At 40.3% G+C, this 22,652-nt stretch overlaps 1 protein-coding gene across 4 annotated transcripts in view; it reads right to left on the bottom strand.

The window, feature by feature from the left end:
• PTPRK (protein tyrosine phosphatase receptor type K) overlaps window positions 1-22,652 on the bottom strand; it is a 414,786-nt gene that overhangs the window by 321,916 nt on the left and 70,218 nt on the right. For all 4 annotated transcript variants that reach the window (XM_080390374.1, XM_080390373.1, XM_080390376.1 and 1 more), the window contains exon 2: window positions 3,319-3,441. In XM_080390374.1, the coding sequence (XP_080246500.1) occupies window positions 3,319-3,441 (123 nt within the window). The remainder of the gene's footprint in view (window positions 1-3,318; window positions 3,442-22,652) is intronic.

Here is a 22,652-nt window from a genome sequence, read left to right as displayed (position 1 = left end):
ACACAGCAGATACGAGAAGTCTTCAGGGAGCCCACACACAATAAAGACAAAGCTGACAGGGCAAGAACATGAATTCATTGAGAACATCACAAATAAAGGCTTCTTCTAGTTGAGGAGATTCCTAAAGGCCAAACAGCCTGAAACTGGAAGAGTGCTGAGGGCATGATCACCACTCATTTGTCCTACCTCTGCATTTTTCCCTGGACAACTGCTAATGGCTATTCTCAAAACAACTGGACCTTTAGCTTGATCTAGTACAGTCACTTTTATATGCTCTTAGAAACCTAATGTTGGACACCAGGTGTTTTCCAAGGTTTTAATAAGTAATCCAAAGGTTTTATCATGTAAGCTGCAGTTCAAACAATTTACAAGTTGGTATTTAAAGCTGTACACAAGCACCTGCTCTAAGTGTTCACTTTATTTCAAAATTAATCATTATGTACTGCATTTATTTTTCCCATAACAGAACATAAGTGGCTTTTGCCTCTGCTCATAATTTGAGAAATACAATTTATGTCAGTATAAAAAAATTCTGAAGTCGCATTAATTACTCAGAGGTAATTACACTTGCCTTACCAATAGTATTTACTATCGCTATACCTGCAAAATGCTTTCCATTAGGACAAGTTTTCACATTTTCATAGCACTTCAAAGCATGTGCCATTAGGTCTAAAATTTCCCATGATTTGTCCCTGTCCAAAGCACAATGTTAAGTTAAACTCCTCCCTTGAATCAAGAGTAAAACGTGAAGTCAGTTGTCATTTTTCTCCTATTTTTAGCTGCCAAACAAACCAAACAAAACCCCCACTTTCCAAAGCTACTGAAGTCTAAAAATTCACATTTGAAAACTGAATATTATCCTTCATGACTAAAATGGTTCTGGGTGAATCTGGTAAAGTTAGAGTCCTGAAAGCCACACACTAAGCATAAGGGAATTATCTTTTCAGCATACAGGTAAAACAGTGTTCCTTCTGTGACAAAGCTGTACTGGAATACACATTTCCCTTACTAAGGTCAAGGCAGGACACCATATTGTATTCCAAAGAAATTTAAGAGGCAAGGGCTGCAAACACTACAAAGGGTGTCCACAGAGAAGACATCAACATGTGCATTAGATGCACTGAGACTTATGCCTAGCTGAAGGATTATACACCTGAGAAGAAGAGATGGAGAGAAAACAGTCCCTGCCCCAGCACTTCAGTTTCTGTGCCTCTGCGTTTTTCTGGGTACCTTTTCTCTCCTATTGTTGTTTGACAGAGCAGGACAAAGTGGGCTGACTCTGGTCCCTAGGAGATCCCCGGCTTCTACAAGTTAGGAAAGCCAGCATTTTCCAGAGTGGAAACAGCAGTAGTTTAATTTTACTAATACCTTCATTACCACATCTTATTCTACTTGGATAACTTCTCCACGAGCAGTGGACCGCTTTCTAACCTACAGTTTCAACAGCAATAAGGCAGGGTCAGCAGTATTAAAAAACTGCACAACAGATGACAGCACACAGTTATTTCCCTTCTGCTTTTGTATGAACCTTTTGCTGCTCCACTTCCTGCAGAACCACCAGAGGAATTCAGCACTTATTTTAGAACTGTTACATTCTTAGACTTGAGCACTTTTGTGTTTGAAATAGCACAACTCTAAGTATTTAGATACAGTACAGATGTTCAGAATCTGAAGACTGAACTTCTTAAGGGCAGCTCATCAGATGAGACTGCTCACTTTTAGTCTGGATCTCAATTACCAAACATTAAGCTTTTGAACAGTGATCCACGTAGTCTAGAATTCTAACCAGAGGTATTAAAAATAATAATAGTAATCAGAGCTGCACCTGTATTTGTTTTGGACTATCTCTGAAACATCCCTTTATTCTGCTAGATTTTATTCAGCAGCCACAATTTCACACAGATGTGAAAAGAGAATGTCTTCTAGAAGAGTCCACGTGTTACACTCAGAGGAGAAGGATCTGTAGCAGAACTGAACAGAAACCAGGTGCCAAAGTCAGAAAGCATTGTATCATTTAACTCTGAAATCTGCCTAAGGATGACAGGTATGGTATCTGGGAGAAGGAAGAAGCAGCTATCTTGTCATTTAGATCCATTCAAACTACAGTTCCTCAGATTGCTGTTCTCCCTATACAAGGTGTGCCTGAGGTCTGAGAACACCCAAATTTTGTACAAAATGGTGCTTCCATCACAATTAAAATATCTCCAATAATTTTAACAAACCACATAGGCTCTGAGAAATGCAAACTGAAAAGTAGCTCATTTCAGCCTTTCTAGGAGAGATACTGGTTTGGATTTATTAATACAAGACCATCATGAATGCTGAGACTTCAGGGCTTAAATTTACTCTTCCATATGCGAACTTGAAGCACCAAGCAGTCCATTAAATAAAGTGTAGATCTTAATTAACCTACTTTAAGACACAGGGCATAGTAACAGCTGCTCATATCAGTGACTCCAAAGTAGGGGGAACTCAGCTAGTTAGCAGTTAAGTAGAATTACATACGCTAACCACCACTATTAATGCACAGTAATGTATAAAAGGCAGGGGAAGGAACAGCAAAGAGGTTAGGTTACTTCTGTGTGGCAACATTTCCCCCTCCTTCTCCACACACACACCTCACTTCACAAAACCTTTTACATACAAATAAAATAGCCATGACCTTTTTTCCTCCTCTGCATGATTAATTACTTAGTGTATTATTAATTGGAAAATGTAGCTGAATTTCAAATGCTTTCATTTTCTCAGCATATCATGCTGTCTGGGAAGCGACGATTAAGCTGTTCATCAAAGGTGAGCAGGCAAGGTCATGTAGGCTGCACCTCTTCAGTTATTCATTACCTGTCCTAAATAGTAATTAACAACAGCAATATTTCCATAAATCAAAGTTTTTCTGATTACCTTCAGATGATGCGCGGTTGGGGTGTGGGAAAGGAAGGAATTAGCATATGGGGTTTTGCATGTATCCTTTTTTTCACTGTTTCTTTTAATGCAAACCTGAATAATTCAATCGATATAGTAGCTGTCATTTAAGATGCAGAATTTCACTGCGAGTCAACAGGAATTCCATGCAGAATAAAAAAGAGGTTATGGCTCCCTTTCTCCCTTCCTTATGCCCCACAACTTCAAAGGCAAATTTGATCTAAGAAGGTGTCTCCATTACCAGCCTGTTATATTTCTGATTTTTTTTTTTTCTTTTTATTACCTCTGTTATAAAGGTTAAAGTGGAGATCACAGAGTATGGCCTTGAGGCCATATTCAGTGAGGCTTACAGTTTCTTAATAAACTTATCCCTTTAGTATCTGTGGAGTTTCTCACCTTGAGGCATCTCGGGTGGCAAATAGTGAGGCTCCTGAGCACTGACATGTACCCAGTCGAAGTCATCGTACAAGTCTTGGTGGTAGTCGCAGGGTCCAGGACCATCATCAAACGTGCATCCCCCTAGGAAAGAAACTTGTAATTAGTTTATTTAAAAAGCAGAGGTATTCCTCCTGAGCATACCATACCTACAAAGCCCAAGCAACCTGTGGCATAGTTCACAGGCTTGCCTGTGCAAAGTTAAAACTCACAAGGAGCTCACCCATCATTGTTCCCCTCTTTTTTAAAATGTCTGTGCTTCACACAACCAATTTCCCCCAAGAGCACCTTCTATCAGAGCAGGAGATCACAGGATGAGTCACTCAGCCCAAGTGAAACCTGGCCCAGTGCCTCTGTGACAAAAAGCAACACACTATCTAAACCAAGAAGGAAACAGAAAATAGTGGACTAGGCTCAAAAATAAAAGCTGTAAATCAACAAGTCTGATGCACTGAATGCATAAGTTGTCCTAAAACCAACAACGAGCATAAATAATGTGCCCAAAACAAAATAATTAAAATTACTTAGAAATAATTGCTGCAGAATTGGATAATCTTGCTTTGTTAAGTCTAGCATAACAGTACACAAATTCAGGGTGCTTTTTCTGAGTGACAAAAACAATGGATACAAAAACCTTGCAAGAAAAGTTGTGAGAAGTGACAGGGAGAAAGAAGAATGGGAGGAATGTAAGGGGGGGGGGGGACGACGACGCACGGACAGACACACAAAATTGCTATGTAACACAGTAACATCTGCCCTGTCTCATTCAGTAAGTTTTTATTGCATTCTTAACTCAAGGCAATTAAGAAGGCTGGGGAAGAAAGAGAAGAAAACCTGATGATCATGGAAAGAGATCAAGGTTTCAGAAAGAAGAAACAAAGGAATCAAAAGATCCTGGTCAAAGAAAAAGTAAAGCATAAATGCAAGAAAACACAGATGTCACGCATACAACTGCAGTATCAGTTATCTCCATTTATGGCACACAGTCCATGAGTTTCCTTCTGCTCAAAAATAAAAGGCAAGACCAGGAAAGAATGAAAAGAGCGAGAACACAGTGCATTCATCTTTATTTATGCAGTATATTTAAATCCAGAATAGAAGTTACATAAGAACTCAAGTATTAGATTATAAACAACCCTTGGAAATCAAGGAAGATATTTCTCACATCCTCCCAGTCCTAAGTAGTTAGGGCCTATCAGTCCAATTAACAACTGTCATTACAACAAAAATTCCTCGTTACGAAGACATCTCTAGACAGGAGCATTTTTGTTGACATTATTGTCTGACTTTGTGAAAACAAAATATGGGACAAATACTGCAAGTCCGAAGAACAAATGAAAAACCCTCAGGGTGATAAATTCTAGTGTCACCATGAGTCAACAGCACCGCATCAACAGCAAACACCCTCCCAAGCCTGCCAGGCTCTCAGCAGCCCACACTACACCCTGGAGGAGAATGGGCTGGAGGTGGGGAACAGGAGACTGAAGACCATACAAGACATACGTAGCCTGTAACTAGGGCAGACCAGAGGATAAGGAAAGGAGGAACAGGCATGTACGTAAACAAATTGAGGATAAATATTATTTTTTTTTTACCTACCCAGAATGGAATATTCAAATGTTACACAACAGGCAGAGAGTTTGTAAAAACAGTGTTCATATTTGGGGAAGAAGTCCCTTTTACAAAATTTCATCAGCAAATCTAGACTGTGTCCCAAACAGACTGTTTCATCTTCAGTTACAGACAACTCAAATAATTCTCACAGTTCTGCATTAAGTATTTGTCATTTTAAATAAATGACAAAAACAAGTTTTAGCTAATTCTACTTCACTAAAAACCGTTGCCAGATACTCATTCCCAAGCACTTCCAGAACCACTTCTTAACCAGTGCTTTGGCTGCCAAGAACAACAGCCAAAGAGAACTCCACACTGTAGCAAAATCTCTGCTGAGTCCTTGTTCCATAAAACCTTGAAGCATCGTATTCAGCTCCATGTTCGCAAAACCTTCTCAAATGATACCCCGGTGACAACATAAGCACAGCATCACCAACAGCACCAAAGTCCCAACATTTCATACTCAGCACTGAGTTGGTTACTACATCACTGCTGAAGCCTGCAAGGCACAAAAAAAAGAAATATTTGTGCATCAAAGAAATATTTATGCCTTTAAAAGTCCCAACTCCAATGCCCTATTGCCACTGGGAGATTCTTCTAATTAACATATATTGTGATAAAGCCAGAAGGGCTTAAAACGTAAAACTTGGGGTTTGATTTAACTTACAATACCCTGCTATGATCACTCTACAGCAAAAATGTACATTTCCTTTGACATTTAATTGATAAATGAATAGCAGTTTCCCTTAAAGGGAAGCTATCACTGTCTGTTGTCCCAGCACCAAAATGACATATGGCTTTGAAGCACACGCCTGCAGGGCACCCATTACCCTTTTTAATGGTTTAAGTGCCCTCAGTATATAAATTTAAACTACCAATGAATCTTGCGGACTCATTTGGAAGATGAATGTCCTTAATTGCTCATCTTTGCTCCCACTATTAATTTTAGTTATCAGGGTTCTGATTAGCACTAACAACATGCCTGTTAATACAGAACAAGAAATCCAAACCTCCTTGTGCATAGTGCATCACTGCTGCATCCACAGAACAAGCAAGTGCCCATTTATTGCATGCACATTGAACAAAGATTATCAGGACAGATTATCAACCCTAAACAAAATCAACCCTGTAACAACTGCTTAAATCATGGAGCACACCACCTCTTAGCAATGTATCGTGACATTTAAAGGCAAGTAAAGTAAAAGCCAATGCTGTAGTGATTCATCCGGTTTAAGAAAATGAGACAGACTAAGCATTTTAAACTGCCTGCAGACTACTCTTTATGACTTAAAACATGAGCAAATCTGGATCTCTCCTCTGTTTTAACAGTCAACTGCCTGCATGCTATTTCAGTAACTCTGGGTACTAAGAGACAAAACTAGTGTGACATGCTGTGTGGAAAACACAAGAAGAGATGGTGGGTGGGTGAAATCTGCAGTAATGTATTTTATTCCCAGTCATTTTTTCAAAACTATATGTATTTTAAATCAGTCTTTAACCACTCAAACATCTGAAAGAAGTACACTGTAGGTCAGGACTAGGACTGGTTAGCACCCTCACTCAGCTACTGGGCCACTCCCCACAATAACGTAACCGCGCTGTTCAAGGAAGAACATGGATTGGCTTGATGAATGTTTAGTACCTTCCAACGAGGTTCAGCAGCTCATCTCAAATACATGTTCACATTTGTTGCCCAACATTTTGAGAACAGTTTGCTAATATCCAACAAACAATAAGTTAGGAATCTCCAACTCAGCCATTTGTAACTACAAACCAAAACCCAATAAAAAGGTACTTCAGTAACAACCACTGCCCTGTTAGGTATCACCATCACACTCCTTCGTACAGCTGATACATAACCTGAAATTTATCTTCAACACTACCCTGCCACTGGAGTTTGTACATAACTACCAACACATGCCAAGCCACAAAAAGCAATTTCTGCCCATGTGGTCAATCTCCCAGCTGGAACCACACCACACTGACACTGATAATCTGGACAAGAGGATCAAGTGCACCCTCAGTAAGTTTGCAGACAACACCAAGTTGAGGGGGAGTGTTGATGTGCTGGAGGGCAAGAAGGCTCTGCAGAGGGATTTGGACCCATGGGCCGAGGCCAGTTGTATGAAGTTAAACAAGAAGCACCGGGTCACATTTGCATTTGGGTCACAGCAACCCCATGCAACACTACAGACTTGGAGAAGAGTAGCTGGGAAGCTTCCCAGTGGAAAAGGACCTGGGGATGCTAGTTCATGGCCAGCTGAACACGAGCCAGCAGTGTGGCCAGGAAGGCCAACAGCACCCTAGCTTGCATCAGAAACTGTGGCCAGCATGACTAGGAAAAGGATTGTTCTGCTCTACTGAGCACTGGTGATGGCACACCTTGAATCCTGTGTTCAGTTTTGGGCCCCTCACTGCCAGACAGACATTGAGGTGCTGGAGCGTGTCCACAGATGGGGAACGGAGCTGGTGAAGCATCTGGAACACATGTGTTAAGAGAAGCAGCTAAGGGAACTAGGGTTGTTTAGCCTGGAGAAGACTCCAGGGGGATCTTACTGCTCTTTACCACAACGTGAAAGGAGGTTGTAGACAGGCAGGGGTTGGTCTCTTCTCCCATGTAACAAGCAATAGGAGAAGAAAAAATGGCCTCAATTTATACCAGGGAAGGTTTAGATTGGATGTTAGGAAAAAATTGTCTACTGAAAAGGTGCTCAAGCATTGGAACAGGCTGCCCATCTGATGTGGTGAAATCACCATCCCTGAACATGTTTAAAATATATGTGTAGATGTGGTGCTTAGGGACATGGTTTAGTGGTGGCCTTGGCAGTACTGGGTTAATGGCTGGACTTGACAGTCTCAAAGGTCTTTTCCAAATTAAATGACTCTATGATGCTATGACATCCAAAGCAATACACCAGACTGGTCCAACCTCAACAGCCTGATGTGAGCTTGGGGACTGGCATGCAAGGCAGCCAGCATTTCATCCCTTCAAAATAATGCTGCCATCAAACATGGCCCAGAAGGGCCAGATGGGAATAAGCAGCACACTCTGCTGAAAGGCAACACCAACCAGAGCCATGACTTGCCACACCTGCAGCAGCCATCAAGTAAGCCTCAACAATCAACTTAAGAAAAATCAGGTGATCCATCAGAAACAAACACCCTATAGACAGCTGAAATTGTAAACTAGGAAAACAGAAGTAATTTTAAGTCTGTATGGTCATTTTGTCAAACTGGTAACTGTATTTTGGGTCAATCAAATTTGTTCAGCTGTTGAAGTAGTATTTGGGAAACACATTCTACACAAACCATGGACTGTTTCCACTATCTTTTCCCATACTCTTCACTACATTATTAACATCAGCTTAAACACCCCGAGAACTCTCATGCATTCTTCTTCCACATCCTTCTAAATGATAAGTGATAAATCATACTAGCCTCAAAAATTTCCTGACGTGCATTTTCATTCATAAAAGAAACAATCTTAAGTGTTCATTATAAAAACAAACATATGAATATCCCACACCAAACTTTCAGAAATTAAAGCTCCACTAAATAACAAGGTCATTAAGATTAACCTAAATTTAATAAAGATAACATAGTCAATGTTTACACATCACCTGTTGTGGTGGGTTGACCCTGCTGGATGCCAGATGTCCAACAAAGCCACTCCATCACTCCCCTCCTTGGCTGCACAGGGGAGAGAAAATGTAACTATACACCTATGGGTCAAGACAAGGACAGCAAGATCACTTACTGATTAGTCATGGGCAAAACAGACTCTGACTTGGGGAAAATCAGTTTGATTTATTACCAGTAAAACTACAGTAGGATAATGACAAAAAAACCTAAACATTAAAACACCTTCCTTCCACCCCTCCCTTCTTCCTGGGCTCAACTTCATTCCAGAATTCTCTACCTCCTCCTGCCAAGCGGCACAGGCGGATGGGGAAAGGGGGTTGTGGTCAATTCATCACACGTAGTCTCTGCCGCTCCTTTCTCCTCACGGGGAGGACTCCTTACACGCTCCCCTGCTCCAGTGTGGGTTCCCTCCCTCCCACAGGAGGCAGCTCTCCATGGAATCCTCCAACATGAGTCTTTCCCGTGGGCTACAGTTCTACACAAACCGCTCCAGCGTGGGTTCCCCTTCCACGGAGCTCAGTCCTTCAGGAACAGACTGCTCCAGCGTAGGTCCCCCGTGGGGTCACAAGTCCTGCCAGCAAACCCACTCCGTAGCGCGTGAACCTCTCTCCGGGCATCCACAGGTCCTGCCTGCTCCAGCACAGGCTTCCCACGGGTCACAGCCTCCTTCGGACATCCCCCTGCCCCAGCGCGGGGTCCTCCACGGGCTGCAGGTGGGTACCTGCTCCAGCGTTACCCTCCACGGGCTGAGGGGCACGGCCTGCCTCACCATGGGCTTCACCACAGGCCGCAGGGGCATCTCTGCTCTGGCGCCTGGAGCACCTCATCCCCTCTCCTTTGTCACTGCCCTGGGTGTCTGCAGAGCTGTTGCTCTCACAGAGTCTCACTCCTCTCTGGCTGCAGTCGCACAGTTTTTCCCCCCCTTCTTAAACACATTATCCCCGAGGTGCTAGCACCATCACTGATGGGCTCAGCCTTGGCCAGCAGCGGGTCCCTCTTGGAGCCGGCTGGCATTGGCTCCACTGGACGTGGGGGAAGCTTCTGGCACCTCCTCATGGAAGCCACCCCTGTAAGCCCCCCTGCTACCAAAAACTTGAAATGGAAACTCAGTACATCCATAAGAAGTTATTTGGAAGATGCTTGAATTTAAAGACAAACTGTATGTTTTGAAATGTTATCATGATATTTCCTTAGCACCAACACTCAGTTACTGACACTGCTCTGATTCTGGCATTACCCTACATCCTTTCATACCAACCCAGGAAAAAGAGCTGAATGGATTTTTCCCCACCAGGTTAAATTATAAAAAAGATTAAGCCTAAGAAAAGCATGTGTCAAACTCCCACTGATAAATTGACATCCACTACAACTTTGGGGTGGCCTCCCAGCTCATCAGCTCAGGACAGAAAGGAAAACTGATTCAGAGTTTGAACTAATTATCTTTAATCATTACAATTATTATAACCAGTGCTCTCACTATACTTCCTAGAGATCATGCCACTTTTACCGTTTAGAATGGAAACTGTCAATTGCACACAAATATTACATGAAATTTAAGATAACCATAACATTTATTATGAATGGCATTATAGGGATGTGATACTGGAGATCTACTGACTTACTGATAAAAGACACTTTCCACATATCACCTAAAAATTCTGTATGTCAATTTTATTAGACCTCAGTAACTCCAGTGCCCTTTAAAACACACTCAGAAAAATGACAGTAAAAAAACAATTTAAAATGTTCAGAAAACTACTAAATTGCAAAAAATTAAATACCTATTGATAAAACTAGCTGATGAAGAATAACACACATTTACTGGCCATGCTTTATACCATCTTTACAAAAAGACAACATCAGGGGTAGGAGAAGGGAACAGCCGGCATTCACTTTTCTAAATCCAACAAAGAATCTATTTCTTTCTCTTACATCACACTTTCTACATAATTAAAAATAAAGAAAAAAAATAGTATAACAAATTATATGCAACAACAGGAACAAGGCACGCACTTTTAAGTCTCCTATAGTTACTATATCTATCCTACAGAACTCCCAAGTACATTCTTACCAAAATCTGGCACTAAGTTTCAGAAACCAATAAGGGAAAGCAGCGAAAGATCTGCATCTTCTGGGTTTGGAGCAGAGGTAGAGAGAAGGGAAACTGCAGTACCTGATTAGGTTTCTGAAACAAATTTATTTTACAAGTGTTCTCATTACCTATTTCTATAACCTGTCAGCATTGCAAAGGATATTTTTCAGCCACAGAGCGGCATGTATAGAAGGACAGTTGAAAGAACACAACTTTACAGTTCATTTCTGAGATCTGTTCTTGCACCTGACTACTTCTGGAGTTATAAAAAATGCAAAACACACTAGTAACATTCTAAATTTCATGCTCCTCCCTTTTAAGGAGCTGGTTATAAGCCCAGAAATTCATCCACTAAGAACAAGCAGACGACAATTACAGGAGGAAAAAAAAAAAAAAGAAGTCTAGCATGAGAGTTGTACTACAGGCACACAACAAACTTCTGTCATCACAACTTTCCCCTTACACAGGGCTCCATTACCAATGGTTTCTCTGGGGCTCATATTTATGAAGGTGTCACACCAGAAATGAAATACAATTTTCTCATCCAGCTCAAATGACTAGTCGGAACAATCTGCTCCTTTTATTCAACAGCATGCTTTTATTTTGCTGCACCACCTGCTGTAAAAGCATAATGACTAGCTCTAAATCTATCAAAGTAGATAGCTCCATGGTAGGAACCCAGTACAAAATTATGTTTGTCTGGGATGTCAGGTAAAAGTCCTGTGAAAATTTAATTTTTCTCCTCATGTTGATTGGTGAATTCAAAGCTTGAAGAGTATAAAGGTGCTACAGCAGGTCTCTTGTCAGTCATATATCCAGGAACAGGTTCTGCTTTTAAAATCACCCACCTACTGCATTAATTTATCTGTTTCTATCACAGCATGCCTTGAAGCACAGGATGTTTTTATCTTCCACAGGCACTACGTTATTCCTGTTACGAGCACTTTAACACACATTGATTGCACAGCATTCAGATACCTATTAAGAATATACTATGAACTGCTATCAATGCAGTTTGAGAATAAATTTTAATGACTTATGTTAAAATGCTTATGTTCAGTATTGCCTACTGAAATTTAACTCTGAAATAACCTTAATTAACCTATGGAATCTAGAAAGGCAAAAAGTCAGAGGCACTGTTTAATTTTAAAAACATAACCATGAAAACAGCAGCACTTAGGAAAATGACAGATTGTCCTTCACTACAGGGAGAAAGCATACTAAGAATATTTATCTTTTTTTGCAGTGGTATCTTATTTTGTAGTACTAGAATTCATTACACGAAACACAACTGATTATAGTTAAGAGCAATAAAAGCCAAGCAAATTCAATTACCTCCAAACACCTATTAAAAAATTTCTAGCCTTGTTCCCTCTATCAGTATGTTTTAATCATCCTCTTAGCTTATTAACTTACATGGAACTCCAAGCCTCATCCAAAAGCACCAATGGAGTGAAAACACCAACAATTTAATAGGAAATATGCCTGATTACTCCTAAATTAGCATTATTTTCATTGTAGGGCTTTTGTTGGTACTGTTAGAACAGTCAATCTAAACATACCTATAAATATAAACTTTTCTGAAAAGGAAGTGGACAAAACTGCTCCTAAATCATTACATGCTATAAATCACCGTGGCATTAAAAACCAATCCCACCCCTCGATAGCCATACAGTAGTACCATAACCAAGAAACTGAACAGGTCATAATCAAGTCCAATCTATACTGTTTGGGGTTTTTTTTCCATTTTGTATCCGTGTTCCATATTTCTTATTAATAAAACATAGTAGCTTGTTTTAGAATGGGAAGATGGAAACTTGAAAAATACTAGGTACAAGTTACCAAGAATGCAGGAAGCCTCATGTGGACATGCTTTCCTGCAATCTTCAGGGAAAGACCTTGCTTTTAATCTCAGCATTTAACCTAATGCCAGATTTTGCGAGAGCACAAATATGCACAATTAAATGTGGTCTACCTGGCCATGCCATTTATTAGATTTCTTCTACTAAATTAGGTTCATTCCCTCTATACCAGGCCTGGAAAAGGCTTCTTCATCTCTGATTTCATAAAGCTTTGTATTGGTGGGCAACAGGAGACCTTTCTGTGCTTTACCAGCAGTGAACAGGATGGAAGAAGGAAAGAGATGAAAGGAGGAGATCATTCTCTATTACACTGTCTTCCAGTTTCCAAACTCAGCAAAATCTAAACAAAAGTATCCTTACATTTCCTCCCGTTCTCCAGGGAAAGGGAGGGTTTCTCTTTACTGGAGAGGTGACAACAAGTAGCTGTGAAGAGTCACGGTCGCTGAATGCTTTTTTCACAGATTCTTCATCCTTCCTTGGCATGGGCAAAGCATAGAGAGTAAACTGCCCCCTGTATATGCAGATTACTTTTTATAACTGAAGCTACCAAGGCAAATTCCATTTCAGTTCACAAGATGTTTCTGAAATCATTAAGAGATTCAGCAGTTTTGTGAAATTATGGACAGACTTTCATCAATACACCAGCGGCAACATCCACAAAACACCAAAAGCTATTTCATATTTCAGCTCATAGGCTGCAAGCTTTAGTATTCTTCTGGTGCACTGAGCAGACTTCTGACCAATTGCACTGGTGACAAGGCGTTACACCGTTTGAATACCAATGGGGGGGGGGGGGGGGGGGTGCGGAGATGGTGGTGACAGGTAGAATCATGTACCTGAGATTAATAAATATTTTCATAACTAAAACACTAGCAAGCAAATTCTATGATTTCAAGGACACAATTGAGAGCTCCAGAATTAAATTAATCACTTTGATTATTTATGGATATGTGGTCCTACAACATAGCTTCTGAAAATACCTTTTTCCAAGACACTGATAGTGCTTATTTATAGAAATTCTTATGTAGATACCACAATCACTGGCATTTCTCCTAAATGTTCTCACAATATGCTGTTAAAAGTTAATGGATAAGAATGCGATTAAACTCAGTAGGAGTGCTGAATGAAGACAGCCCTACAACCATTACATTAAATCACTAAATTTTCTATAGCTTCAGAATGCTAGGTTATTTTGTAACCTACTCTCCAAAAGAAAAAAGAAAAAAAAAAAAAGAAAAAAAAAAAAACCACACCACAAGGAAAAAAGCTGAAACAAGGACTTGGAAGAAAAAAGTTTACGGCTAAACTTTTATCTCTACTAATCACATCAGCCATTCAACCACAAAAAAAGGCCTAACAACTACACTAGCCACCCTACTACAACTTTGACAGTTTAACCATAAAACAAGATGACTGGGAAAAACAGGTTATTGTCATGGTTTAACACCAGCCAGCAACTGAAGTACCACACAGCCACTCGCTCACTACCCAGCCCCACCCCCCGTGGATGGGGAGCAGAACAGGAAAGAAGGTCCAACTCATGGGTTGAGATAAGAACAGTTTAATAATTGAAATATAACGACAATAACAATAATAATAACAATTGTAACTAAGAAGAGACAGGAGAGAAAAAAAAAAAAAGAAAAAACCCAAGAGGTGCACAATACAATTGCTTACCACCTGCTGACCGATGCCCAGCCAGTCCCTGAAGCACTGATCAGTAGCTCCCAGCCAGCTTCCCCCAGTTTATATACAGTTGGCACGTCGTTCCATGGTATGGAATATCCCTTTGGCTAGTTGGGGTCAGCTGCCCTGGTTCTGCTCCCTCCCGACTTCTTGTGCACTTGCTCACTGGCAGGGCATGGGAAACCGAAATGTCCTTGACTTAGGGTAAGTACTACTTTGCAACAACTACAACATCAGTGTAGTATCAACATTATTCCCATACTAAATCCAGAACACAGCATTGTACCTGCTACTAGGAAGAAAATGAACTCTATTCCCACCAAAACCAGGACAGGTATTCAAAGTCTGTTGTAAAAACCATCTCTCAATATCAGGTATCAATTTTGTTCAGCAGATGAAAGTGAGAGTTTCCAGCTGGACAGTAGGAGCAGCCATTAAAAAATTAAAAGGAGTCTAATTTGAGGACAATAAATTATTGCAAGTTACCACCTCAAAAGCTGGACAAACAAATAAGGAAATGAGGGAAGAGTGCGTAAGTTACAGACTAAACTATAAAAGGAGCTCAAGGAACAGGGGGCCAAAGAGGAATATGGCCAACATGAAAGCTGAGGATTTCCTAGGGGGAGGTGAGCTTAAGACTGTGCATAAAGTTTTAAATGGTCATGCAAAAAGGAAGATCAAATTAAATGCAAGGAAATGGGAAAAGCTGTGATGTTGAAAAATGACAGAAGCTGTTACAAAAGGTCATTTTTGAAGCCACAGAAAGAGATAAGTCCAAGAAGGTGGAGAGATGATTGAAGAGTTCAGTCATGGTATAAATCCAGAGTCACCGGAGGATGACAAGAACTTCTCAGAAGAGTTCTTTCAAGAATTGACATCAAGGTATATGAATTAAGCTGCTGGTGAATACACAACTCTGGCACATGAATGAGAGCGGTAACATGCAGTATCGAGAACAAAAATATATCTTCACACATACAGGCACTGATGAACTACAAGCCAAATCCTTTTGTATCAGAATTGCAGCTACTGCTCTAGTTTCTTATTTTATACTAAGAAAAGAGTCACAAGCATTTTAATATCTGTCATATCATTTCATGCAATCTAGAAAAACTCATGAAAGGAAGGCCAGAAAGAAGAACAATGTAAATGTATTTTGAAAACTCAAGTGAAGGTTTCTGTACCCATAGGAGACAACCAAGCTCCCCAACTTAGAGAAAGACCTGCCGAGATACAGACCAACAAATAACAGATTTCAGATGTACTGGCCCACAATCTACAGAATCAGAGAACAGCTGAGTTTGGAAGGGACCTCTGGAGGTCATCTGCTCCAGCCCCTCTGTTCAAGCAGGGCTATCTACAGATGGTTGCCCAGAACCATGTCCAGACAGTTTCAAGTATCTCCAAGGACGGAGACTCCACAACCTCCCTGGGCAACCTGCACCAATGCTCAGCCATTTGCACAGTATAAAACAAAAAAAAAAAAAAAAACAAAACAAAAACAAACAAACAAAAAAAAAACACCACACCAAAAACAAGTGTTCCCTGATGTTCAGAGAGGGACCCTCATTGTGTGGGAGACAGTGTCAAAAGTCTTACTGATATCTAGGCAGATGATACTTGCTGCTGTCCTTTATGTGCCTGGAAACGGTTTCAAGGATGAGCTACTACCTTCCCAAGACCAAAGTTAGACTGACTAGCCTGTCCTCCCTTAGGTTCTCAGTCTTGCCCAACCTCATATTCAGATATCATCTCAAACTTTTTCATAGCATTTCAGTGTGAAATACTTCATATTTTCTCTGTTATCAAAATGAAGCTCACCTTCTATTCAATCACACAGGCAAGTATAACATTGCCCTCTGCAATATCATGCTTAAACACGGACTATAAAGTATCAGAGGAAAAGCTGAGATAAAAACCAGAACAATATGAAAAGTTTTCATATAAAATAAAAGGAGAACTGCAAACACACAGAAAGAGAGATCTGTCTTTCTGATATGTCTTACCTTTCCTCTTTAGTCTTACAAATCTAAGCCTTTAGTTAAAGGTGCTCTATGGAATCAAATGAACGTCAAACAGATGATTCATTTCACATGCTATTCTTTGTATTGGTTTCTACTTCATTCTTCAGCACAGTAAGATTTATCAAAATATTTCATAGAATATCAGGAAAATATTTTAGATAGATTTCATTAGGAAAGAGCCATCTGACAGCAGAGCTATTTAACACACTCAGAGCGCACACACATAAAAAGAAGTTGCTAACAACTCCCTTCACATCTTAGAGGTAAATCACTGCTTACAGTTGAAATGATTTAACGTATAAATTGTGCATATAAACATATAATGTGTCTCTTCTCTCATCCACAATTAAGTCCTCAACAAGACCTCTGATGAACAAACAACAAAACAAGTCATCACATCATTTTGGGCAATGCTTACTGATATGGCATCAAACAGCTTTATTTGTGCCATAAAAATACCCTCTCCAGACTAAGTGCAATAGCCATGTAAAGCTGTAGCAAGAAATCACTATTTTAGGGTAGAAATATTTACAATCAGAATTCTATTTCTACTACAATTTAACAAACAGAGGAAATGTTATTTCCCCGAGTCCTCAGGGAACTGAGCTCAAGGACTCGAAACTTATTTTTATCTGCAAATCTGCACTTTAGTTTCAATAGAAGTAACTACTGCAAGAATACTTAGGTGTATTATAGTATTTTTCAAGCAGATTCAAGTTGTATTTAATCCCTCCACTTCTTAAATAAAGAAATACTCTCACTGAGATGGCTTTGTGAAATGATGCAATAGATAAGCCTGAAGGTCAGATGAATCCTACTTCAGACTGTGCAATGAAGTTGTAGCATTTTGGAGCCAACCACCTGGTCTGTGTCCTGAAGGCATGCTGCCCAAAGCACACTATGGAGAACAGAGAAACACAATTCCTACAATCTTTACAGTTTCAGCACACAAGCAAAAATGCATCCCTTGATGTTATACATTTCACAGAAATCAAGTACAGGCAAAACTATAGCTGAAAACAGTTCCAACTGATAGGGTGCCAATAAACCTTTGCAGATATTTACCATTTAGACTTAAGATTTTAAGACAGAATTAGATATTTTCATGAAAACATCAGCTTGATGCTAAACAGCAGTTAGAAGGTAATTCAAAAGTTAGAGTTATAAGGAAAGAAAATTAGAAAATAGTCAACATTTCTTTGCAACATTATAAGCCACATCCAGACACTATGTGCTGTTCTGGTTTTCCACCTCCTAATGGTTATAGCATAAATTAAAAAGGCTTAGAGAACATCCAATAAAGATGATCATAGGATGCTTAAAGTAATAAATATAACTGAACAGACTAGGAATTTTCAGCCAGAGATGACATAGGAAATAGGACAGCTGCATCCTTAGCAACATGAAGAGAAGAATAGATATTAATCACTTTTTTGTCTGTGAAAACATTATGGGCCTTCAAATGAGGCAATGGGGTATCATGATCAAATTAAACACCACAGCGTTTGGTTGTGGGACTCCTTGCCACAGGATGCTATGGCTGCTACAGATATTTGGGGATGGGGTCTGGACAGAATCACTGGTATCTGCTGAGAAATACTAACTGCGCACCTTTGGCTCATGTGGCTACTTGCTGCTAAGACAGTATTTTGGCGAAGCATACCTACAGACTCGCCAATGACTAGAAGACAGAATAAAATCAGGGCATTGGGAGAAAAGATACTGAGCTCTTATCAGTCTTTGGACCGTCACACTGTATCAAATAAGAAGTAAACACGTAAGATGTACAACAAAATAAAGCCATAACTATTTGATGTAATTATGAGGCTAAGCTATCTCAGAGACTAAAAACTGGACACTAAGAATTAAGTAGGGAAAGGGATGGATATTATATTGAATGGAAGAGAACAAGATACACTAAAAGGAGGACTACAACACAAATCAATAGTGAAAGAGCCTCAAGACATCACATCCTGAATATGCACTGTTATAAGGAGCCAAATATGGGAAGGTTTGGGCTGGTAACTCCCCATTGCTCTACTCTCTCCTACCACATGCAATCACCAGTGGGCTCCATTAGTCCAAGTATTGACCAGGGAAGCGCGTGTGGGTCTCTGCGAGGAAATGCAGAGCTCTGAGAATAAGTTAACGATGCAGATGTACTCCTGATGTGATAAAAGTTATGCATGCAGTGGTTTTCTCAGCAATTGTCAACCACATATGTATAAACCCTCCAGTAATTTTTTTTCCTTACACAGCACTTGAAAACTTAGTAACTGAGGCTGCAATCAAACTAGACTCTGGAAGGGATGCATTTTATGATTCACTCTTCGGAGGACTAAAGTGTGTTCGGTACTCCCCATTCCCGGGGTGGGAGGCAGGGAAGTCTTAAACATTGCTCTTATACTAGCTTCTCTTTTTCAAGGCATTTACACATGCAACTAGAACTTGTGCAAATATTACATGCACATGTTTCCACAACACCTTTTCAGCCAACCTTTGCTAGTGTAGACACAAACACGTGTATATGACAAAGTACTCATTTTTTGGTATGCCATTACCTGAAAAGGGGCAGTGCGCTAGTGAAAGGAAAGAGATGGCAGCAGGATAAGCTTCTAAAGAATATCAGCTAAATTAAAATTCATAGTATATCTCATCTGACAATGAAAACATCTAAAGTTTTGTATTTGGAGGTTGTTTCGGTTTTTAAAACCAGGAGAATAAATTGAATTTTTTTTTTCAGTGGGCAATGTGAGACACACAAAATCAATCCCAACCCCTCCACAAAAGAAGCATCCTTCTCTGGCCATTTTGGATTTTTTTTTCTGTATGATAGCAAAAAAAAGCTAAGAATTGGCTCTATGCTACCAAGTTAACATTTTGAAATTAAAATACAAAATACAATGCAGAGCAATACAGTCAGAAGAAAATACTTCATAAATACCAAGAGCCCCCCCCAAAAAAACAAATATGTTTAATACAATATAAAAATCAATATTTAATAACACACACATAATCTGGATGCAATGAATAAAGCAACAAGCGTAATAAAATTTTGCTGATTTTGAACTGAAACACTGTAGTACCAGAGGGGTATACGTAATTTGTAATAAAATAACAGCCTCAAGCTGTGACCAAAAGCTCTGCCCTGCCCCCTCCCTACTTTTTGCCATATCATAGTCCACCCCATAAAAGTCTGAGACAGTGGAAAAAAAGAAATGTTTTGTTCATATCACCCACACCAGTAGGCAATCACAATTTCATAAGGAACAAGAAGTAACAGGTATATACTATTGAGAATTGCTGGTTTAAGTTCAAGCACAAATTCATGTCACCAACTGGCACAGTGAGGTTCTGTCCTCTTTTGATCCCTGTAATTGTTAATATTTGCATACACTTAAAAAGGCACAAAGATGGGACTCCAGGTCATCTCATCTGCATCACTTCTCTGGGTATCCTTACCTACAAACACATTTGCAGATATTTTCTCTGCAGGGTTTACTCCATCACACCAGTGATCTAAAGTGGTGTCAATTCTGGTGAAACTGAGCGTCAGCCTACCTTTCTGATGTCTGGCTATCATGAACAGCTCAACCCAGTTACAATAACCCTTTTACTTTTTCACTCCAATCTTGATCTCAGGTCAGCACCTCTTTTCAAGTATTACAGACACCATCATCCATCATTCACATTCGCATTCAAGCCTCTTCTTGTGTCCTTCACTACAACTCTGCCCGATTTTTGAAGGGTAACTAAAAACCTTCTGAGATACACTTTCTCCGCAAGTCTTTCCCAGCTTTCATCTCCCCTTAACCCAATCATTTTGGTGTCTCCTTTCTGCCCTTGACAAATCAGTCTTCTCCCACTGTTATCTATTCACAGTACTGCTGAAAAGACTCTCTTACAGCCCATCGCTTTGGCTGCCTTCCACTTTTACTTCCTCTCTCTCCATTTTCACAGAACAAACTTATTTTTGTAACCATTCACTGTTTATGCCCACTTATGCAAAGCCAGCCAATTCAACTCAACAGAACTCATGGCAGCAACTGGCAGAAACATATTCCTTTGCTGCTGTTGGATTTTGTTTCCTCTGGTTTAGCTGGTTAAAACAACCCAGAGCGTTAAGGGGGGAGGGGATTGAGGGGTCAAACAAGTACCAAAAAAAGATCATGAGTTCATTGCTAGAATAAAGAAGTAAGGCAGATGTATGCAGAGGAAGATGATAAAACATGGAGTACTGAGCATGGGCAAGCAAACCATTTGATTGGCTGGGTTTCTGCTTTTGGCTGCCCATAGGTCTCCAATGAAAAAAAAAAAAAATTAGAAAAAAAATCACACACCACCCCACTCATCTAAGTTGCCAACACCACCTACTTAGAATAAGAATGGCCAGTCTGGCAAAGGCACAAGTGTTGCAGGTAGCCAGCAAACTACAACTGTTCTTTAAAGAGAGAATTTATTTATAGATGCCGTGATACCATCTCTGAGGTTGAGCACGGAGAAGTGCTAGTCTATCTCAAAACTCAGAGCCAAGTTGAAAGGCCAATAGCATTATTCTGTAGTCTTGTGCTGCTTGCATCTCCTACCAGCTACAGAGCAAAGGGAACCAGAAAAGACCAACTTTGCCAGCACATGTTTTTCACTAGGCAAAGACAAGGGAGAGACATTGTCAGCACCTTCTCATACAAGACAAATCCTTGTAATGTTTACATTCATTTAATGCTCACATATCAGATTTCAGGGAAGGCACAATTCAACAGTAATCGGTCTGTCCTTGGATAGCAAGTGAGGTCTTCTGTCTAGCAGTGACTGTGGCACCCGAGGACCATGACACCTTTGTCTTCTTCCTTGTATAGTCCAGTTATATGGAAAACACTCTTCATCTTCCAGTACAAATTAGTTCCTCCTAGAGTTAAGCTGGCAGACACAGCATTACATATGCAAGCTCTGAGAGACAGTCTTCATTTTTGTGATCCAGGGAGGAATCTATGCTGCATAGGAGCAGGGGGAAGTCGGGCTGTATCAACACCATTTTGATCTCATTAGCTCAACTTCTTGCTTGTCCACAGCCCTCACTACACTGAGCAATCACCTTCTGGCAACAGAAATAATCACCTTCAAATCAGGATAAGGATCAGTTATATTTTGTAAAACTAAATCACTGCTCAGAATTTGCTGCAAGGTACCCTTAACAACCCATCTCATGGAGTAGCCAACAAGACAGAACTAGTTTTTAGTACTGGCTTTGTTCTGAATGTCTCAATTTGTATTATATACATGTATGTCACGGTTTAACCCCAGTCAGTAACTAAGTACCACACAGCCACTAACTCACTCACCTCTCACCCAGAGGCATGGGGAGGAGAATCAGAAAGGAATGTAAAACTCAAGGGTTGAGATAAGAGCAATTCAATTAGTAAAGAAAAAGCTGCACACACAAGCAAAGTAAAACAAGGAACAAGGAATTTGTCCACTGCTTCCCATGGGCAAGCAGGTTTTTAGCCATCTTCAGGAAAGCAGGCCTGCATCACATTCAATGGTTACTCAGGAAGACATGTGTTGTAACACCTATGATGCTGATGACAACTGCCTGGGTACCTAATCTCAATCCTTTTCTAATCCTGAGGGAACCAGGAATTGCAAACTGGCAATTACAGCAGACTCTTACTGCAGCTGGCATATTTTCCATCTCTGGTAATGCTTTTGCGACTTGATAGCAGAGCGTTTCCAAAAAAGAGCTCTACCAAAACAATCCACATCTGTTCTCTCTCAGCATCACTCTCAGCAGGTCTCTGACTTACCATGGCCATCTGATAAAACTGGATGCAACACCCTTCACGCAAGCCAAAAAAATCACAATAATAGTCTACACAGCAGCAATATTGGACCTACCCAGGGATCACTCATACGCTCTGGACATCTGCTCTTGAGTGCTGCTACTCCACAGCCTCAATGTTACATATCACTCTGGGCCTACCTACCTTACATGTAGTTTGCTGTCATGCAACTCCACACTACTATGGAGTGTCATTTCAGACTACAGATGGCATCTCTACCCCAGCTGCCACTGCTGAGTCATACTGCTCTGCCATTTGTTCACTTTGAATACGCATTTGCTAAAATAGTCACAGAGACTGAAAGCTCATCTGACTTATTGTACCCATATCTGTTTTGGTATCAAACCTCAATTTTTTCTCACTGCCAGCTTTGTTGCATTGCTGTTTCTCAGAGGCATCTCACTAGAAGAGGATAACATACCACTCAGAAACCAAGTTTTTCTCTGCCTCACTAATTCAGGGTGCTTCCAAATTGCCTGTGTGCCAGCTAGAGCGGCCCTTGGTGCAAGGAGGCAGTGCAGAAGCCAGCTGGATTCCC

This window comes from Falco punctatus (assembly GCF_963210335.1).
Source record: "Falco punctatus genome assembly, chromosome: 5".
In the NCBI taxonomy this organism is placed as follows: Eukaryota; Metazoa; Chordata; class Aves; order Falconiformes; family Falconidae; genus Falco; species Falco punctatus.
This window is presented reverse-complemented; position numbering and strand designations above follow the sequence as displayed.